This window comes from Carica papaya, chromosome 6 (assembly GCF_054855325.1).
Source record: "Carica papaya isolate Zhongbai chromosome 6, ASM5485532v1, whole genome shotgun sequence".
Classification (NCBI taxonomy): Eukaryota; Viridiplantae; Streptophyta; class Magnoliopsida; order Brassicales; family Caricaceae; genus Carica; species Carica papaya.
The window spans coordinates 34,986,465-35,005,751 of NC_142314.1; the positions used below are offsets into that span (position 1 = coordinate 34,986,465).

General features: G+C 37.5%; 1 protein-coding gene and 3 pseudogenes across 1 annotated transcript; 3 read left to right on the forward strand and 1 right to left on the reverse strand.

Annotated features, from left to right (window-relative positions):
* Positions 1 to 2,848: 2,848 nt before the first annotated feature.
* Positions 2,849 to 3,778, forward strand: LOC110812781 (mitogen-activated protein kinase kinase 9 pseudogene; annotated as a pseudogene).
* A 624-nt stretch (positions 3,779 to 4,402) lies between these two features.
* Positions 4,403 to 6,008, forward strand: LOC110812771 (mitogen-activated protein kinase kinase 9 pseudogene; annotated as a pseudogene).
* A 263-nt stretch (positions 6,009 to 6,271) lies between these two features.
* Positions 6,272 to 7,123, forward strand: LOC148253589 (mitogen-activated protein kinase kinase 9 pseudogene; annotated as a pseudogene).
* A 930-nt stretch (positions 7,124 to 8,053) lies between these two features.
* On the reverse strand, positions 8,054 to 12,380 carry LOC110812792 (vacuolar sorting-associated protein (DUF946)). Its single transcript, XM_022039639.2, has 2 exons — positions 11,690 to 12,380; positions 8,054 to 9,965 (listed from the first exon to the last, which is right to left on the reverse strand). Exons 1-2 carry the CDS (start codon positions 11,793 to 11,795, stop codon positions 8,383 to 8,385), a joined length of 1,689 nt encoding a protein of 562 aa, XP_021895331.2. The 5' UTR covers positions 11,796 to 12,380; the 3' UTR covers positions 8,054 to 8,382.
* Positions 12,381 to 19,287: the final 6,907 nt, after the last annotated feature.

Sequence of the window (19,287 nt, forward strand, 5' to 3'; positions counted from 1 at the left end):
GTGGACGGACCGGTTACATAGGGAACCCTACCGTGAACATTGCCTCATACCGAACGGGGTATCAAGCTTGGGTAATTTGGTGCTCATACCGGACGGGATATGGGGACGATCCCTTTCACCCTCATACTGGACGGAGTGTCGAAGTTTTGTAATTTGACGTTCATACCGGACGAAGTATGGGGACGACCCGTTAATTGAAAATGTTAAAGAAAAAGGGTTCACGCGTTGTGGGGACATCCCTATTGACCCCCATGGATACTAGTAAACTGATAAAAGAGAAAATTGTTGTTCCAACCGATTGCATATAAAATTATAATAGGTGCTATATCACTGTCTTTATAGGTTATTTTTTGTAAATCTCACTACAATAAGTAGACGGTAAATGATTTTATTTATGCTAAATTAAGAGCTCTATTAGTTGTTTTTATAATTTTTACCAACCTTAATTTCTGTGTCGGTGAGTAATGTGATATTCTAATTGAGTTAGTGTAGCTCATTCTTTCGTTAACCATTTCAGATAAAGAGAACCAGGATCCAGAGCCCGATCCACAAGAGGATTACGAGTAGGACGTTCAGTCGTTTACTTTTAAATTATTTTCTTAATTATTAATTGTTCTTTTAGAATAGTTATTCCCGTAAGTCATATTTGGTACTTTCAGTTATTGTGTAAGGAATGTAGACCTTAACTATTTATTTCGCTTCCGCACTAAATTTATAATTTATTTTCTTTTAAATTTATGGGGTCGTTACATACACTATGATAAGAACTCCTAATTCTTTAGCAAATATAATCATTTTACTCATTTCTTCACAAGTACCTAAAGTAGCATTCAAATAATATACTTTGATTTCAATTATGACAACACCAAATTTGAATTAGAGAAAAAAGATTTTCAGTACCCTAAATTGCTCGGCCATATCACCAAAATGATACAAAGTAGATGAAAGTCTTCTCCCTCTATTTTTACTGAAAAGAAATAAAGATATTCAATCTCAAAAGTAAAAATTTAAGATTAATTGAAATCATTAAATATTGATTATACATTCATGATCGTAATTGTGTTTACCTGATAGTAGAAGAAAATTAAAAATAGATATATAGCATAACTAATCAGTATTTATTTTTTTAATTTTCAATAACAAATACAATTATGAGTGTATATAAATTCCAGAGTATAAGTTAGTATGTAATTGGTATTTTATTTATATAGTATAAGTAGGGAATTTTTAATTTATAAAACCATCAACATGCACTCATATGTAAACATATATATTATTAACATAGGTAGCTCTGAGTTTGATGAAGGACATTCAATAAATTTCATTTTTTCCCTGACTCTTTGTGCAAACAGCACTCAATGAAGCTACCGAACTCGTCTGAGCATCCCTTATACTAATTTCTTCAAGCCTTTGTTCAAGTGTGAGATTAATACACTTAAAACTGATTGTATTAATGAGCATATCAATGACTAGGATAATTGAGTACCTGTTCAATGTTTATGGAGACAAAAATCGGCAAGCAAATGGTCCATCTTTTTCCTGAATCTTTATGCAAACAACACTCTACGAAACTACAAAATTCGTTGAAGCAACCCTCCAAAAAGCTAGGCCTCTTGCTGAAACGAATGGCATACATCAATGTCAACCAAGTTTCTGACTCGGTTCTAAGAACGAAAACCCACCCACGTAAAGCTCCAATCAAGGGACCCCAAAACTCCATATATCTCCCACATAAAGATTGTTGTCTTGACCGTAGGTCTAAGGATCTTAACCTTGATGTTTGAATTCACCCATAGGTTGGCAAGTTTCATGTCTCTATGTACAATCTTGAGGCCATGCAAGTATTTTAGACTTTCAAGAACATATGCAGCAACGTAAACTAGCTGTTGTTAAGAGAAAGAACACTTTTCACATAGAACGACGTCGAGAGAGTTGGTGTCCGTGTACTCCAAAAGTACTTCGACTTCGCTGAAAGACTTATCGTAGATTCTCTATATATAATTGTAGAAATTAAATTACCTTTTTTTTTTTATTTTGTATAAAAAAGTTGATGAGTTTAAATGAGATTTATTATTTCTTTTTCATTTATATATGTTTGTTATAAATTATAATTTGAGTGTAATCTTTATTCCATCATTCATACTTGTTTTATACATTATACATAGAGTTGGGTAAAATTTCATGTGATTTAGTAAACAACACACAAATCCAATGCTTACTTTGTGGAATTATGTGCATATGATTCCATAAAGAATAAAAAATGAGATTTTTTAATAAATGAGAAATTTAAAAAAAAAAAAAAAAGCTCGGGAATGAAAATGAACGAATGTCTATAATATCTAAGTTGAATCATATACAATTCCAAGGATTTTGTAAGTTTTTAATAAAAAATTGACATAAGAACCTTTTAAATTTCAAAAATTAAAAATACATATTAAGAAAAATAAATTCAATTATTGATGGAAACATATCAATTGGTAGAAACATTCGTAAAAGAAAGATATATTATATATGAATTACTCACATATTCTTATATATATATATATATATCTCTATACATATATATATATATATATATCTGTAATATAGAGACAAAAAAAAAACTCACATTTCATAGTAACAAAATAAAATAAATTTGAGTCTTATCAAGAAGATTGTGGGTATATATATCTTCTCTTATATTAATTTAATTTAAATAACTACGGCGCTAACTAATTCGTACCAACATTCGAAAACATGGCGTCTGCATATAAACACAGCGGAGCCGTTACAGTCTCTTCAGACTAAAGATTTCCTCTCGTTCTCCGCAAACAAATCACAGAAACTGAGAAATTGAACCCTAACCATAATGCCCCAGGACTCTGCTCCACCACGTCCCAGATTCCGCCCCTTCTTCCCTCGAACTCGTCAAACTCCTTTCAACCGTCCTCCCCTTCCACCTCCCACCACCACCGCTCCCGCCATCTCCTACTCCGACCTCTGCAAGATTCAGGTTCTTGAACACAGAAATGGCGTCACAATACACAAAGTCCAGCAAATCTCCACCTCTAAGCTCTACGCGCTCAAGACCTTCCATGCCGCCAACAATCCCAATGTTCGCCAACGGCTTTTGCGGGAGATCGAAATTCTCCACCTCACCAACTCGATGCACGTTATTCGCTGCTACGTAATCTTCAAGAAGCCTTCCGGTGACGACGAACTACTGTTTGAGTACATGGACGCCGGCTCTCTCGAAACCCTTTTACGTAAAAATGGTTCTTTCGCCGAAAACCAGCTGATTTACTTTGGTCGACAGGTTATTGAAGGTTTGAAATACTTGCATGGCCTAAAGATCGTACATAGAAACATCAAGCCAGCCAACCTGCTCGTGAATTCAAATATGGTGATCAAGATTTCAGATTTCGGATTCAGCAAGATCATCCGCCCCACCGTTTTCTCCTCCAGCTCTTCGGACGGCACCGTTTACATGAATCCCCAGCGATTTAATCCTCAAACCTGCGGTGAAGAAGACAATCTTTACGCAGAAGATATCTGGAGTTTTGGGGTGACTTTACTGGAGCTTTACGTGGGTGGGTTTCCGTTCTTGGAACCGGGTCAGAAACCCGACTGGTCGACGGTGATGTACGCCGTTTGTTACGGCGTCCCCAGCCTTTATGATTGCTCCTCCCTGTTTCGCAACTTCATCGGGTGTTGTTTGCATAAAGATTTAGGGAAAAGATGGACGGCGTCGCAGCTGCTGGTTCACCCGTGTTTGTTTCCTCCGTTGTTTTCTCGTTAAACGGCGTCGCAGCAAGATTATCCTCCTTTTAAGTGTACTAATCTCTCTCGCGCTTAACAAAGGCATGAAGAAATTCATGTAATAGCTATAGGCATTAAACGGCGTCGTAGCAAGATTATATCTTGAACAAATTGCTATGCGCATTCGTGTAAAGAGAAAATAAAGAAGGCTTCTCTACAGTTCTTGAAACAGGAAAGCTTACCCTGTTTAATTCATATATATGAGACTATTTATATATATATATATATATAATTATCCTTGTATTTTAAATATTTAATTCATGTATATGAGATTTTCCCTAATGAATTAGATATTGATAAAAAAAGAAATGATATAGAGTCATGTAGTCTATATTACTACAATGTGTATGTTAGTTCTATCCTCGGCTACAGTTCCGAATCTACTAGAACATTCTATATATATATATATATATATCTACAATAAAGAGAAAAAAAAAAGCTCACATTTCATGTAACAAAATGAAAGGCACGAAGGAAAAATTAAGTCTTATCAAAATGCATTTGAAAATAAACAAAACAGCGCTAACTAATTCATATGCACATGACCACATATATACATATATATATATATATATATCTTCTCTTATATTAATTTAGTTTAAATAACTGCCGCGCTAACTAATTCGTACCCACATTCGAGAACATGGCGACTGTATATAAACACAGCAGAGCCGTTACAGTCTCTTCAGACTAAAGATTTTCTCTCGCTCTCCGCAAACAAATCACAGAAACAGAGAAATTGAACCCTAACCATAATGCCCGAGGACCCTGCTCCATCACGTCCCAGATTCCGCCTTTCCATCCCTCAAACTCCTGAAAATTCTTACAACCTCCCTCCCCTTCCACCTCCCACCACCACCACCACCACCACTCCCGCCATCTCCTACTACGACCTCCACAAGATTCAGGTTCTTGAACGCAGAAATGGCGCCACCATCCACAAAGTCCAACAAATCTCCACCTCTCAGCTCTACGCGCTCAAGACCTTCCACGCCGCCAACAATCCCGCTGTTCGCCAACAGCTTTTGCGGGAGATCGAAATTCTCCAACTCATCAACTCGCCGCACGTTATTCGCTGCTACGTAATCTTCGAGATGCCTTCCGGTGACGACGAGCTACTTTATGAGTACATGGACGCTGGCTCTCTCGAAACCCTTTTACGTAGAAATGGTTCTTTCTCCGAAAACCTACTGGTTCACATCGCTAGACAAGTTCTTGAAGGTTTGAACTACTTGCATGGCGTCAAGATCGTACACAGAGACATCAAGGCCGCCAACCTGCTGGTGAATTCAAATATGGAGATCAAGATTTCGGATTTCGGCTTAGGCAAGATCATCCGCCCCACCGTTTACTCCTTCAACTCTTCTGACGGCACCGTTTACATGAGTCCTCAGCCTCAAACCTATGCTCAAGACGACAATCTTTACGCGGAAGATATCTGGAGCCTTGGGGTGACTTTATTGGAGCTTTACGGGGGTGGGTTTCTGTTCTTGGAACCGGGTGAGAAACCCGACTGGGCGGTATTGACGTACGCCATTTGTTTCGGCGAGCCGAGTCTTTATGATTGCTCCGGATTGTTTCGCAGCTTCATCGAGTGTTGTTTGCATAAAGATTTAGGGTTAAGATGGACGGCGTCGCAGCTGCTGGCTCACCCGTTTTTGGCTCTGTAAACATTAAACGGCGTGGCAGCAAGGTAATCCTGGTTTTAAGTGTACTAATCTCACGCTTAACAAAGGCATGAAGAAATTAGTGAACATCTTGAACGATGTAATTACTCCTTAATTCAAATAGGTTTAGTCATTCATGTAAGGAAATCCACAAATAGCTGTAGGAGTTCATGTAAAGGAGTAAAAGAAAAAAGAAATTCATTCAAGAATAATAAAAGAAGGCTTCTTTAGAGGTCTTGAAACACGAAAGCGTACCCTGTTTAATTCATGTATATGAGACTACTTATATATATATATAACTGTATGTATATATATATATATTTATAACTCTGACCATATCCCAAATAACTGTTTATTCAGCTTCTAGCTGAGATTTTTTCTCTTCCTCTCCAAGAAAATCACAGAAGCAGAGAAGAATACCCTAATCATGGTGGCCGTCGTCTCTGCTCCACCACGTCCCAAACTCCGCCTCAAATTCATCAAACTCTACTCAACCTCCCTCTGCTTCCACCTCTAGCCACATCCGCCTCCATCGTCTCCTACTCCGACCTCCACAAGATTGTTGGAGCTGAAGCAGCTCTAATACTGTTGTAGGGACTCAACTGAAAACGTTAAACTGTTTTTGGGCCTAAACGTAGATTTTATAACTTCAGGGGCAATTCTGTAACTCAGGATAAAATGATATCTATTATGTAATTTTAGGAAAAGGGGGGTGTATTCGTAATTTAGAAAAGATCTTTTCTTCTTCGGGGATACAAAACAGAGAGAGTGGGACGCGACACATTTTCTGAAAGGCAAAACTTTCGCCGCTGTTGTCGACTTGCCATTTTCTTCTCTTCTTCTTCTTCTTCTTTCTTTGCGGGCATTCTGGAGCCTTCTTCTTTTCTTCCTCAACTGCCAATCTCGAGTCTTCTTTCTCTCTCTATCTGTCTCTCTACTCGCGGACCTCTGTTTCCAACTTCTCCAGGCGAGCCTCTGTTTCCGGCTTCCCCAGATCCTTCTCCATTTTTCTATTTTTTATTTTTATTTTTCTCCTTTCCACCGCCATGCTTCACTGCCAAAGAAAATGTATTAAAGACAACAAAGATTAAAGTTCTTGGACGCGGAAATGGCGGCACCGTCCACAAAGAATGAAATTCTCCGATTCACCGACTCGCCGCATCGCCTCGCCGTACGTTGTTCGCTGCCATGGAATCTACGAGAAGCCTTCCGGCGAAGTCAAAGTACTTTTGGAGTGCATGGACGCCGGCTATCTCGACGCCCTTGTACATGAACAAGAGCTGATTCACGTTGCTTGACAGGTTCTTGAAGGTCTAAAATACTTGCATGGTCTCAAGATTGTACACAGAGACATCAAGCTCGCCAACCTGCGGGTGAACTCAAACATCGAGATCAAGATCCTCAGACCTACGGTGAAGACAATCTTTACGCGGGAGATATCTGGAGTTTTGGGGTGACTTGATTGGAGCTTTACGTAAGTGGCTTTCCGTTCTTGGAACGGGTTCAGAAACCCGAATGTCCGGCGTTTTGATGTAAGGCATTTGTTTCGGCGAGAGGCCCAGTCTTTCGGAGGGTTGCTCCGACGAGTTTCGCAGCTTCATAGAGTGTTGTTTGCACAAAGATTCGTGCATTTTCTTATTTACAGTTGTGTAAATAGATGTCATATCACATACTACATTGCTCTGTTTGAAGATAAAGGATCATAACTGGAAATCTGAAATTTTCTGCAAAATAATTTTCTGAAGAACTATATTGCTACAAACTTAATTACAAATTAGTGAAGAAATAAACTACATTTAAATAAAGGATCATAACTGCAAGAAGCAAGCCACGATTTTCACATACTGGAAAATGAAAAACTGAATCCTAAGTCTAGAAACTGCTGTTGACTTAATAAAAGATAAATATGTAGGAGTGCAGTTTCTAAAGCACAAATAAATAACAGGGGACTTTAGAGCTTCTACTGGCCTTTTTAAAAGTACAGGGTTGACATATGACACCAAATTTTAATAATATAAGAGTCAAATAATTATTTTTGACATAAATCTTATTGGCTCACCAAGTCTGTACTTTGTTTAGCCTTGTTCCCTTCTACCAGATTAATCCACAATCTTTAATAACATCAACTCTGCTAAAAGCTGCACAAGAATCAGTGGAGTAGAAAGACATCAGGCTGAAGGCAATGGGAGAAAGCTAGGATAAAGGAGCTCGATTCTCATCTATGGAGAAGAAGAGGGTTTCTCAGTTCAAGGGGAGAGATTTTAGTGGAAATAAATTCCAAAAAACATGAGAGAAACTAAAGAAGGGAGAAGCTCATTTGGAGAAGACAAATAAGACACCCGAATCCAAAGAAGAAAATTTGATCAACACAGTCACATGTATAGATGAAATTGGGTGACCAGATGAGAGACTCTTCAAGAGAGATTGATTTTCCATAAACTCCAACATCCAATAACCAGAATGAAAATATGGCTAGACTTCACTAATCAATACCCACGATCATTTTAACAATATTCTAAAACATATTTACAATGGCACTTTGCTCCTGCACAAACCAATCATTTTCTATCTGCAATGGAACTCTACAATCAGTATAACCAGATGGGTTTCTAACCCTCCATTACATCACAAGGAAACATAGTCCATCTTCCTGCTTTAACTACAACAAGGAAATGTCTACAATGACTTTGTTTGTACCAAGTCAGTGTAACCTGCATTTTTTTTTACCGTTACCTTTATCTTTCTGTTCTATAATGACGGTAAAACAGTAAAGAACAGTATAAAATTATCTCAAGTTCATAATATTTACAGGCAAACATAATTATATTGCTAAATCGAAATGCAATGCAATCAACATTTTCGTGTAACCCTCAGAACCCAGAGACAGTACTCAAATCACAGCTTACATTTGGCGAGACTAGGATCTTTCATCTCCCAACCAGTTGTCCTTCTCTTTCGGTCCGGTTGGTCCCTCTTCTCCATAGAGCTCTGTTGGAAATAGATCAAAGATGTTCTCCACTGAGAACCGAACAAACAATGGGAGAAGATTGATAATCTTATCGAGTTCAGACCTTGAGTCATAAACAATGGTTGGACCCCATTCTCTCATATACTGCAACCAGCATGGCTCAGTAACAACTCCCTCTCCTAGATATTCTGCCGCAACAATCTGGTACTTGCTGCTAGAATCCACGAAAAAATTGCTTCGAGCAGTATCATTACGAACTCCTATTCCAAGCTTTGATGACCCTTGCAAGTAATTCCCGGGATGTGGGAAACTAGCATGACCACATTTCGATGAATACACAATTGGCTTATTCCCTTGAATGAACTCCAAGCCAGATGTGTCCACCCAAACACCACCACTGTGCTGTGAAAAGTATACTTGCCAGAGCTCTCCAGTAAAGTTGCTTATGCGGAGGGTGAAGTGCTCCCAATCACATACATGCTCTCCAATCCTTGTCATTGGTATGCTCATCAGTCCAATTTTAAGTGTAGCTGGTCCATTGAAGGGACAAAATACCCACATTGCAATATCAGTAAATGTTCCTCCTAGTGCTGGTTTTACATGAACATACAGCTCTGCACTCTCTAGGTTTCCCTTCTTCAGATAATTTCTTGCATCATCATCCTCGGGCAAATCTATCCAAAACTCACCATCATTAGCCCCTCCACTAGGCAAGTTTGAGCCTCTGTAATCAATGGGTTCACCTTTTCGTTTCCCATGGCAATACAAAAGTGCTCCATTTTTGAAAAACCATTGCACTGATGACGGCATGTACTCATCATCAGGATGAAAGAAAACAGTTGGCCCATAGTGTTTGATAAGAGCATGTAATTGGTCCAAATTTGGCATTGCTTGTAGAGTGCGATCCAGATTCTTTAGACAAGCTATCTCTACATCGCTTATAGAATTCAAGTAGGTACTGCAAAAGAACGTTCCAACAGAAACTCCTCTGCACAGCATTCCTCTTTTGCAGGGCCTCATCTTCCAAACCTGAAAAGAGTTCCTGGAAGAATTTGAATCTGTGCTAAATATCACATCACAGGTCTCACAAGTTGCAGTGAGATCTTCCCGGACACATCTAACTTCATCAAGTTCAGGCTTCTCTGACTCCTTAGTGACGACAATTCCCATGGCTTTGTATCCAACTGGAGGGTTAGGCAGCCAAAAGTAACCAGAACCATCATGCGAATCTGTGCCCCATATTAAAGAATAACCAAGGGGCTTTCTTAGAGCTGGATTAGGACTGTGATCAAATTCTTGTCTGTGACAGGTAGCATCACGAGCTACAAGTACATATCCTTTCAATGGCTGATTATTGGGCTGGCAATAGTAACCAAGGCAGAAGAAGCCTTCTGGGATCTTCACAGGTTTGTAAAATGTTGCCCCTTTTGATTTTCCATGCAATAAATTGCAGCTCCAAATTTTCTTAAATTTGGTAATCTGCATCACTTCTAGTTCTCCTAGGTTTATTTTTCCAGTAGCAAAACCTTGGCCTGAGAAGATAATGGTACATCATTGTTAGCAGTTATACAATGCATTTACAGGTTGAATATGCCAAGCTACATATTACGAATATGATAACCAGACAATTAGATAGAAGTATTCAAGAAACGCAATTACGTAGTGCACTACCAGAAACCTGATGCTTACTTCTCAGATTAGGAGAACATTAAACAAAATAAATAGGAAAAAACAAAACAATCCTATCAATAAAACAACCTATAATAGCAGAAAACAAAGAATCATCATTCAATATCTTTTAGCATATCTTTTACCTTGTACATAGTTCATCCTTATTCTTTATAAAAAAACAAAAAGGTATTAGGAAATGAGAACTTCAGATTTTAACTTCTGACTTTCTCCATTTTATGCACATCCTATTGGTTGAAGCAAATTCACAAAATATTTACATATACTGGTTATTTCTCTAAGTTATACATAATAAATGCTACCTAAAAAGGCTCAATTGCAGAATAATCACTGACTTTTAACTCCTTGAATTTGGTCCTTAACTTTTCAATTTTCGCAATTATGTATTTGACCTTTACTTTTTCTCGAAACCGATTGCTCAGCTAATTTATATCTTGTATAAACAGATGTTGGACTGATGGATTAAAATGACAGATCCAAGCGAAAATTAAATTGAGAAATTTACATAATATGGGTTGCGAGTCAAAGAGAGTAAAGTTAAACAATGCATTCAGCGGGCCAAGTTAGAAACTTTTAAAACTGAGTAGGATGCTAAGTACGGCATGTTATTACATCACATGTCTAGAAATGTAGTCATTTTAACAAATAAGTGAATTGAAGGACTAACTTGGAAAAAATATATAAAAAGCATGGATTTAACTACAGCAATTAGTAGATCAGGGATCAAACCAAATTGAAAAGAGTGAAAAATCAGGAACTGATTTTTGTAATTATACCTATTAAAAGATAAACTATTGCTATGTGCCCTATGCAAGGTAAGGATAAATACTACGTGCTGAAAACAATAAGTAGTAGTCTTAAATCCATAAACAGGCCTATGCATATTTAAATTTTCTGTCTTTCAATCAACAAAATTTGTCATCAAACAAAATACCACTGAATTTATTTTTGCATCTCAAAATAAGCAACATTTTATTTATTTATTTATTAAGAGATAGAGAGAGAGAGAGAGAGAGAGAGAGAGAGAGGTAAGTAGTATGTTTGAAGAAACAACAAATATCAAAGCCAGTACAAATATCAAAGCCAGTATCCTTTTTTTAATAAAACCAAAGCCATTATCCTTGAAAGAAATGAAGATCATTTACTTAATAAGGTTTTTCAATCAAGAATCCACCATGTATTCAGCTTTCTCTTTTATTTAAGCATTCAACATGATCCATTTGAATTACCAAAAAACAAAAAATAAGAACCACTAGGATTAACTAGAGGAAAAGAGAAGGGCCATGTGCTGATACACAAAGCATATATCTCACCGATAGCATACCATTAATTTCATGATCATCAACCAGCCGCATAATTCTCTGTTTCTATTTTTTAATTAGGTAGAGACCTAAATGAAAACTGAACTAAGAAAAGAAAATTCCAGGAAGGAAAAAATAAATCCAAACCCACAAATTATATACCAAAAACATTACTTCTTCAAATAGCTCTAGCCAATCAAGTAAGAAAACCCAGAAATTTTGCTTCTGAAAGTTTACCTTGAGGCTTCTAAAACAGGAAAGCTTACCTTGAGGCCATGGTGGAATGGGAGAGGACAGAGAGAAGGGCTGTGGCTCGGGCAAGTCCAACTCAGTGTTGACTCGGCTCCAGTAGAAGCACTCACAGCCAAACATCTTCCTCAACGGATTCAAAATCCCAACAAAACCCACAAAAAATTTTCAACAATACGAGCTTTGACCCTTTTCAATTTCTCACTTGTACAACAAACAGATAAGGAAAAGCAAACCCCTCTCTCTCTCTGCACAGCAAATCCAACCAGAGAGAGAGAGAGAGGTAAGGTTTCAGTACTTAGAAGACAAAGAAGATGTTCCTCTGTCTCAAAGCTCTCCCTTGCTCATCATATACTATTCAACGGAGAGAGAGAAGGGGAGGAATTTTGTAATCAAATAAATGAAAGAGAAGAGAAAGAGAAGGGTTTTACTTTTCAAGGAAGACCCTGTTAGAGATTTTACTTTTCAACACAGACCCTGTTCTTAATTGATCTCCTTGGACATATACACACAATACATATGGATAATGATGGAACGGTTACAGGTGGAGTGAGACTGAACTTTTTCTATTTGAAGTTTGAAGACGAGAGAGAGTGAGAGAAGGGAAATGTTAAAGTTGTGCTTGGAAGAAAGAGGTTGAGTGAGAAGAGAGGAATGTGACAGAGAAGGAAGATGTTGCCATTAATTACTCTTTTTAGCTCTCTGTTTTGGTTCTTTTCTGCTTTTTTTTTCAGGCAAAAATATATATATATCTATATATATATATTTCATTATTTTATTATTTAAAACTAATCTGTTGTTGGAGTTGGTTTGGTTCTGATGGCAGGAAAGCCACCTACACTTTGTTTATTTATTTATTTTTATTTATAACTAAATAATATTTTATAAATAATTAACAATAAAAATTTTATTTAAAATTAGATACAATATTCTAAATTTTATTAATTTTATATAAAATTTATAATTTTCTAATTAAATAAATATAAATTTTTTTATTAAATAAAAGTCTTTAGTTACATATTTATTCAAACATTAAACACTTCGAAGTGTATTTAGCCAAAAAAAAGTATATACTAATATTGTTGGTAGACTATATTTATATATTTAGAAATTTAATTAAAAATATTTTTGTGTTTACTTGAGAAGGTATTTTTTAAAATTCATTCTCAAACATTGAGATTTTCAAAATCTATTCAATCAATTTGATTCCAAATATGGTAAATTATCATTTTAATCCTCTAATTTTATATTATAATTTTATAATTTAATGTTAAACATATTTTTATTTTAAACTAATTCTGTAATGACTTCAAATTATCTAAAGAAATAAATTATAACTTAAGTACAGAAGCGAAATAAATAGTTAAGGTTTACATTCTTTACATATAAACTTAAAGTCTCAAATAGTGCTATAAGAATTAATCTTTTTAAGGAAATAAACAGAAAATAAATAAAACTAGTATCCTACTCGCAACCCTCTTGTGGATCGGGCTCTGAATCCTGCTTCTCTTGATCTCAAATGGTTAAATAAGGAATAAACTACACTGACTCAGTAAGAATATCACGCTACTCACTGACACATAAACGAATGTTAATAGAAAATCAAAACAATTAATGAAGCACTTAGTTAAACAAATACATTTCTTAATAATAAAACTATTTACCATCCACTTACCGCAACGAGATTTATAAAAGTAACCTACAGAGACAACAACATAGCACTTATCATGATTTTATATGCAATTGATAATATGTACACATTATAAATCTATATTCAATAAATCAAACAATAACCTTTCCTTTTATCGGCCTACTAGTATTCATGAGGGTTTATAGGGATGTTTCTGCTACACACGAACCCTTTCCTTCAACATTCTTAATTAAAAGGTCGTCCCCATACCCCGTCCGATATGAGCATCAAACCACTAAACCTCAGTACCCCATTTAGTATGAGGGTAAAACGGGCCGTCCTCATACTCCGTCCAGTATGAGTGTCAAATTACCAAGTCTTGATACCATATTCGATATGAGACAATGTTCACGGTAGGGTTCCCTATTGTATCATGTCCATCCACCATGTTTCAATATATCTAGTAAGGCTGTCGTTTTATCCATTCACTTAATCACACAATTTTCTCATTTTTCTTTAGTCTCCATTTTTAAAATCAACCTTAATTACATAAACAAACAAACATGCATCATAGAATGCAATCATATCTCAATTTTTCAATTTAACAGTAGTCACTTAAGGCAGCAATACATGCATTCAAATCATAAAATTAATAAATCAAATACTATCATGCATTTAAACTGTAAAATAAATCAATAAAAATCAACAAAGAACATTTTTTAGTTCTACCTCCATTAGTAACCCGTAATTAATTATAGATATTTTTTAAGTTTCACGAAATACCATATTATTTAAAATTAAACTTTAATTACATAACAGAGGATAAAATGAGGGATTCTTACTCAATTTGATGCCTGAAAGGCTAAATTGTTGATTGCGTTTACTGGCAGTCCCTGAGTTCCATGAATTTTTCTTCAAAAAATTCAAACGCGCTATAAGTACCTACAAATGTCCCAAAAAATCGAAACTCACGGTGGCAGGGCTCTTCGATGCGGCGGCTCCTCCGACTCACGTTGCGGTTTGGTGTTTTGCTTTGGTCAACCTGTAGAGAAGGAAACGGTGATCACAAAGGTGAAAAAATTACACTGAACAGGAATCAGAAAGAGCCTCATCAGAGGCATTTTGTGAAATTTTTTGACGCGGTGGCGCCAGGCTTTACACGCGATTTCGGCCAATCGGTCGGTCCTTTTGCTCTAATTTGGTCATGGGGGTGTTTAAAATTGAATTTCGAGCAAATGAAGAAATTTTTACCTTTTTTAGCGGTCGGAAGTAGCTCCTCGACGCGTCTGCGGGTGGCGCCGGCTCTCCTTCCCAGCGGCTGGATCTTCTTCTTCGGCAAAGGTGGCTGGCGGTTAGGGTTAGGGTTTAGTGTGAAGGGGATTATTTATATTTGTCTCCATTTAATTTGGGTTGTTCATCGCATTTGATTTAAACCGTCCGATCGCGATTAAATAGAGAGCGAATTTGGACCGTTTATCGCGATCTAATCTGAACCATCTGATCGCGTTTAAATCTTGTCGTCCGGTCGCGTTTGGGGAGGGAATGCATCTAGGTCGTCCGTGCGTGCAAGAACGGATCTGGGCTGTTTGATCGCAGGCACACGGATTGCCCACATGGCACCGCGTCAGCGTCCACGCGACGCGTCCTAGTTCGTCAGGGCTGCTGAGCGGGCATCCTACGTGTCAAAACTTTTCTAAATATCATTTTGAACTTCAGTTTTTTATTTTTCTTTCAAAATTACCCACAGAACCCAAATTTTCACCCATTTTCCTCAAAATTATTTTTAATTTCATTCTCCATCATATTTCCTTCATTTTTACACTAAATTAAAATTTAAAAAAATTTAAAAATTATATTTATGTCATTACAAATTCCCAAACTTTGATTTTTTTAAAAAAAATCAAATTTATTTGTTTTAAATTTTATTAACAATTTTAAATAAATTTCCCAAATAAAAAATATTTATTAAAAAATTTAACCTAAAAGTAGGGTTTTAAACAATTTATAGTTATCATTTTTCCAATTATTAGTTTACCATTTATATTTATAATTATCAAATTACTTTGTACTAAATATATTGGATATTAGATATGGTATTAATGATATCCAGTTAATCCACCTTTCTCTGTCTCCTCATAATGAATATATATATATGTGTGTGTGTGTGTGTGTGTGTGTGTGTGTGTGTGTGTGTGTGTGGTGACTACCACATGCATTTTAATTATTTCACATTTTAAATGTTATTTTCACATTTTAAATAATAATTTTTACTCTATTTAACAAATGAAAATACTATAGCCATGACTACCATATAAGATATAAAACTAGACTTTACTATTAAGTTTATCAAATAAAATTATTATTTTCATTACATTATTTATTTTTTAAATAATACCAAAGTTATTATTTGAAAATTATAGGGTAATATATTCACTATATATTAAGTTATATATATAGGCAAAAAAAAAAAAAGTAAGTTATGGTGGCTTTGACCTCTTGGAAGTACACGCAGTAGTTAACGAACGTTTTATAAGGTGAGATCAACCTCTAGATATTGACTTTTATACTATAATTATTTATACATTAACTCTTGGACTTTTATTTATTATTTTCTTAAAAATACCAAAGTTATAAACTATTGCATGTCCAACATGATTGGATGAATTATTTATATAACACCCGGACCTGAAAATTTGACTCGGAGTAATTTTTTTAATTAATAATAATATATATATATAATTAAATCTTATTTTACCTTAATTTTGTGAAATTTTTGAGAAAAATAAGATTATGGATGAAATTAAAAATAATTTTAAGAAAAGTGGTGAAACTGTGAATAAATAGAGTATTTTTGAAAGAAAATTTGAAAACATTGGTAAAATCATAAAAAAAATGACCATGTGGGACGGCTCCGTCAGCAGCCACGACGAGTCAGAACGCGTCGCGTGGCGGACACACTGACATCGGCTCCACGTGGGCAATCCGCGTGCCTGGACGATCCGACGACCCAAATCGCATCTCGCGTGCACGAACGGCGCAGATGCGTTTTCTCTTCAGACGCGATCAGGTGGACGAAATTGATCGTGATTGACGGTCCAGATTCGCACACGCAATCGACCTAAACTAGTAACGATCGAACGGTTCTCCTCTCTCCACGTCGGCGCATATGAACGGCCAGGATAAGAGAGAAGATGGGTATTTAAACCTCTCTTTAGTCGGCCCTAAAAACCCAAGCCGATAACTCTAACTGGAGAAGAAGAATGAGAGTGGCCGGAGGGAAGACCAACTGCTGAAGGGATGCCATCACCGTCGCACTAGAGGAACTGCTGATGCCGAAGATGGTAAAAATTTTTCCTTTCCACTCGGAATTGAATTCCGAGCCTCCCCCACCCATGTCAGAGCAAAAAGGACACCAAAAAACATGAACAGAGCTTGGCCGAGTTGCCGCAGTCGCAACCCGAAAACCATTTTGATAACCCCCTTCTCATTTTTTGTTTCTCTCAATTTTCTAACCATCGGGTTTTTTGTCCTTTTTCTGGTACAAGTTAGCCAAATAAGAACCCTGGCTGCGAAGGAGGAACGATAGAGCTGCTGCACTCAGATACCTTCTGCCGGTATAGTTTGGGTTTTTTGCCTTTTCTGGCCAACTGAGGCCTCCTAACATATTTCTTTTGTAGGTTTATGTGCAAAATCGGACAAAATTGATCGAAAATGGTTAGATCGATGAGAACTACTGTTGTGGCGGTGGAGCCGATGCCAAAGCACAATGGTGCCACCGTGTCGAAATCCTAAAATTGGCTGAAAAATTTTAAAATGCCTATTATAGCCTTTTAGGGTATTTTTGGATATGTGATGGGTATTTTTAATTTTCGCAGGAAAAATTCAGGAAACCCGAGGATTGCTAGGAAGTGCAGTGAAAAGTACAGTATTTCAAACACCGATCTAGGGTAAGAATTCTTCACCATTTTCTCGATTACAGTAAATTGAAACTTAATAATCAATAACGTTGTATTTTGTGAAAATTAAAAAATCTTAAAATTAATTACAGGTCATTAGTGGAATCAGAACTGGTCAGTGCATATTTACCCTAGTTTATTATTCATTTTTTCCTATACTGCCTAATATGTTTATTATTATATTGTGTACTTTGAAGTACTAGTTTTAGACTGCTTTCTTGGTTATTTAGTTTACTTAACTATATTGCCTCCATCTGTTGATTTGTTCCCAATAAATGTCATAATCAAGGTTTCTTGATTTATGTATCGCCTATTTGCATGACTTAATGTTGATTTGTGAATATGAGGTATTAGTATGTAATTGATATTGATTGATGACGTGAAATATATGTACGAAAGTTTTATTGGATACCCTAGGGAAGGGTGTACGAACTTGATGTATAGGAAAAACCCTACTATAGGTATTACCTCAGTCGAATAGGGTTGAGAAGCCTTATACCGGAAAGGGTTGGGAAGTATCATTCACCCTCATACCAGACGGGGTATTGAGGTAGTGGTATATTTTGGAGCCCATTATCGAACGGAGTATGGGGAGGGCTAACTAATCAATAACTTGGATATTGGGCCAACAGGTAGGGGGGACATTTATGGACCCCCAGAGGCTGTAATGCCCGGAAAGAGAGAGAAAAAAAAAATGTGCCACGTCAGCAGCCACGTCAGCAGACCCAGTCAGCAGTCCTGGCCAACCAGGACCTGCCACGTGGCAAAACTACGTCGACCGGGGACGGGCCACGTTGGCAATCCGCGTGCGCGCGATCGGACGGCCCAGATCAATCGCGCGCACGGACGGCCCAGATTTAATCGCACGGACGACCCAGATTTAATCGCACAGACGGCCCAGATTTAATCAAAAACGGACGGTCCATATTAAATTAAAATAGACGGTTAAGATCAAAAGGCAAAAGGGTATAAATAGAACCCCCACACCAGACCACAAACCCTATCCGCCTGCCCTCGCCGGAGAAGACGAACCAGAAGCCGGCCGCCGCCACCCGCCACCGCACCGGGGAGATTTTCGACCGCCGATCGAGGTAAATTTCATACCCCAGACTCGTTTTTCCACGCTAATTTCCCCTGTGGCCAAATCGGAGCCAAAATCCCGGCCAAACGGCTGGAAAACACGGTCGAAAGCCAGCAGCGCCGCCGCGTCCCTCCTTGGTTTTTGCCTCCGATGAGGCTCTTCCCGGCCTCCGTTTGATGCAATTTTTATATCACTGTGATCACCATTCTTTTCTCTACAGGTTGACCGGAGCCGAATCACCAAAAGACGAACCTCGCCGGAGAGCCGCCGCACCCGAGAGCACCACCGCCGGTAAGCTTCGGTTTTCCATAGTTTTCTGGCCCCCCGAGGGCCGTAGGTTGGTTTATTCACAGAAACCAATGCGAGTGCGGCCGAATTCGGCCGAAAACGGCCAACCCGAGGCGAATCGCCGCCGCATGCGGCGGCGCCATCGCCGGAGCACGGCGGAGCCACCGTGCTGGAGTTGCGATATTGGCCAAAAGGGGGCCCTGGAACTAATTTGGGATTTTTTGGAACACGTGCAGGTACCAGTAGTGCGTTTCAGTTCCCCGAGAAAAATTCAGAGAAAATTGGGGATAGCTTGTAGGCGCACTGTGAAGCCGTGTTCGGACCCCTAAACGAGTAAGGACTCCTCACCCTATTTCCTATCACGGTTTTAAAGTTCAATAAATGATAACGGTATTTCATGAATCAACGAATGTGTGAAATTACTTAGGGTCGCTAATGGAGCCCGAGTCTAGTGTGTTTGTCGGTTAACTGTTATTTGGCCTGTTTTACAGTTTTAAATGCAGTATGAGGTTTGATGTTTTCATTTTATAGTTTCGTGTGCATATTGTACTGTTTTATTGATTATGGATTGAATGACTGAGATATTGATGCTGTATGTTGTCTGTTTGGCATAAATTACTGTTTTGCTTGTTTGTATGTGGATTGATGATGCTGACTGAG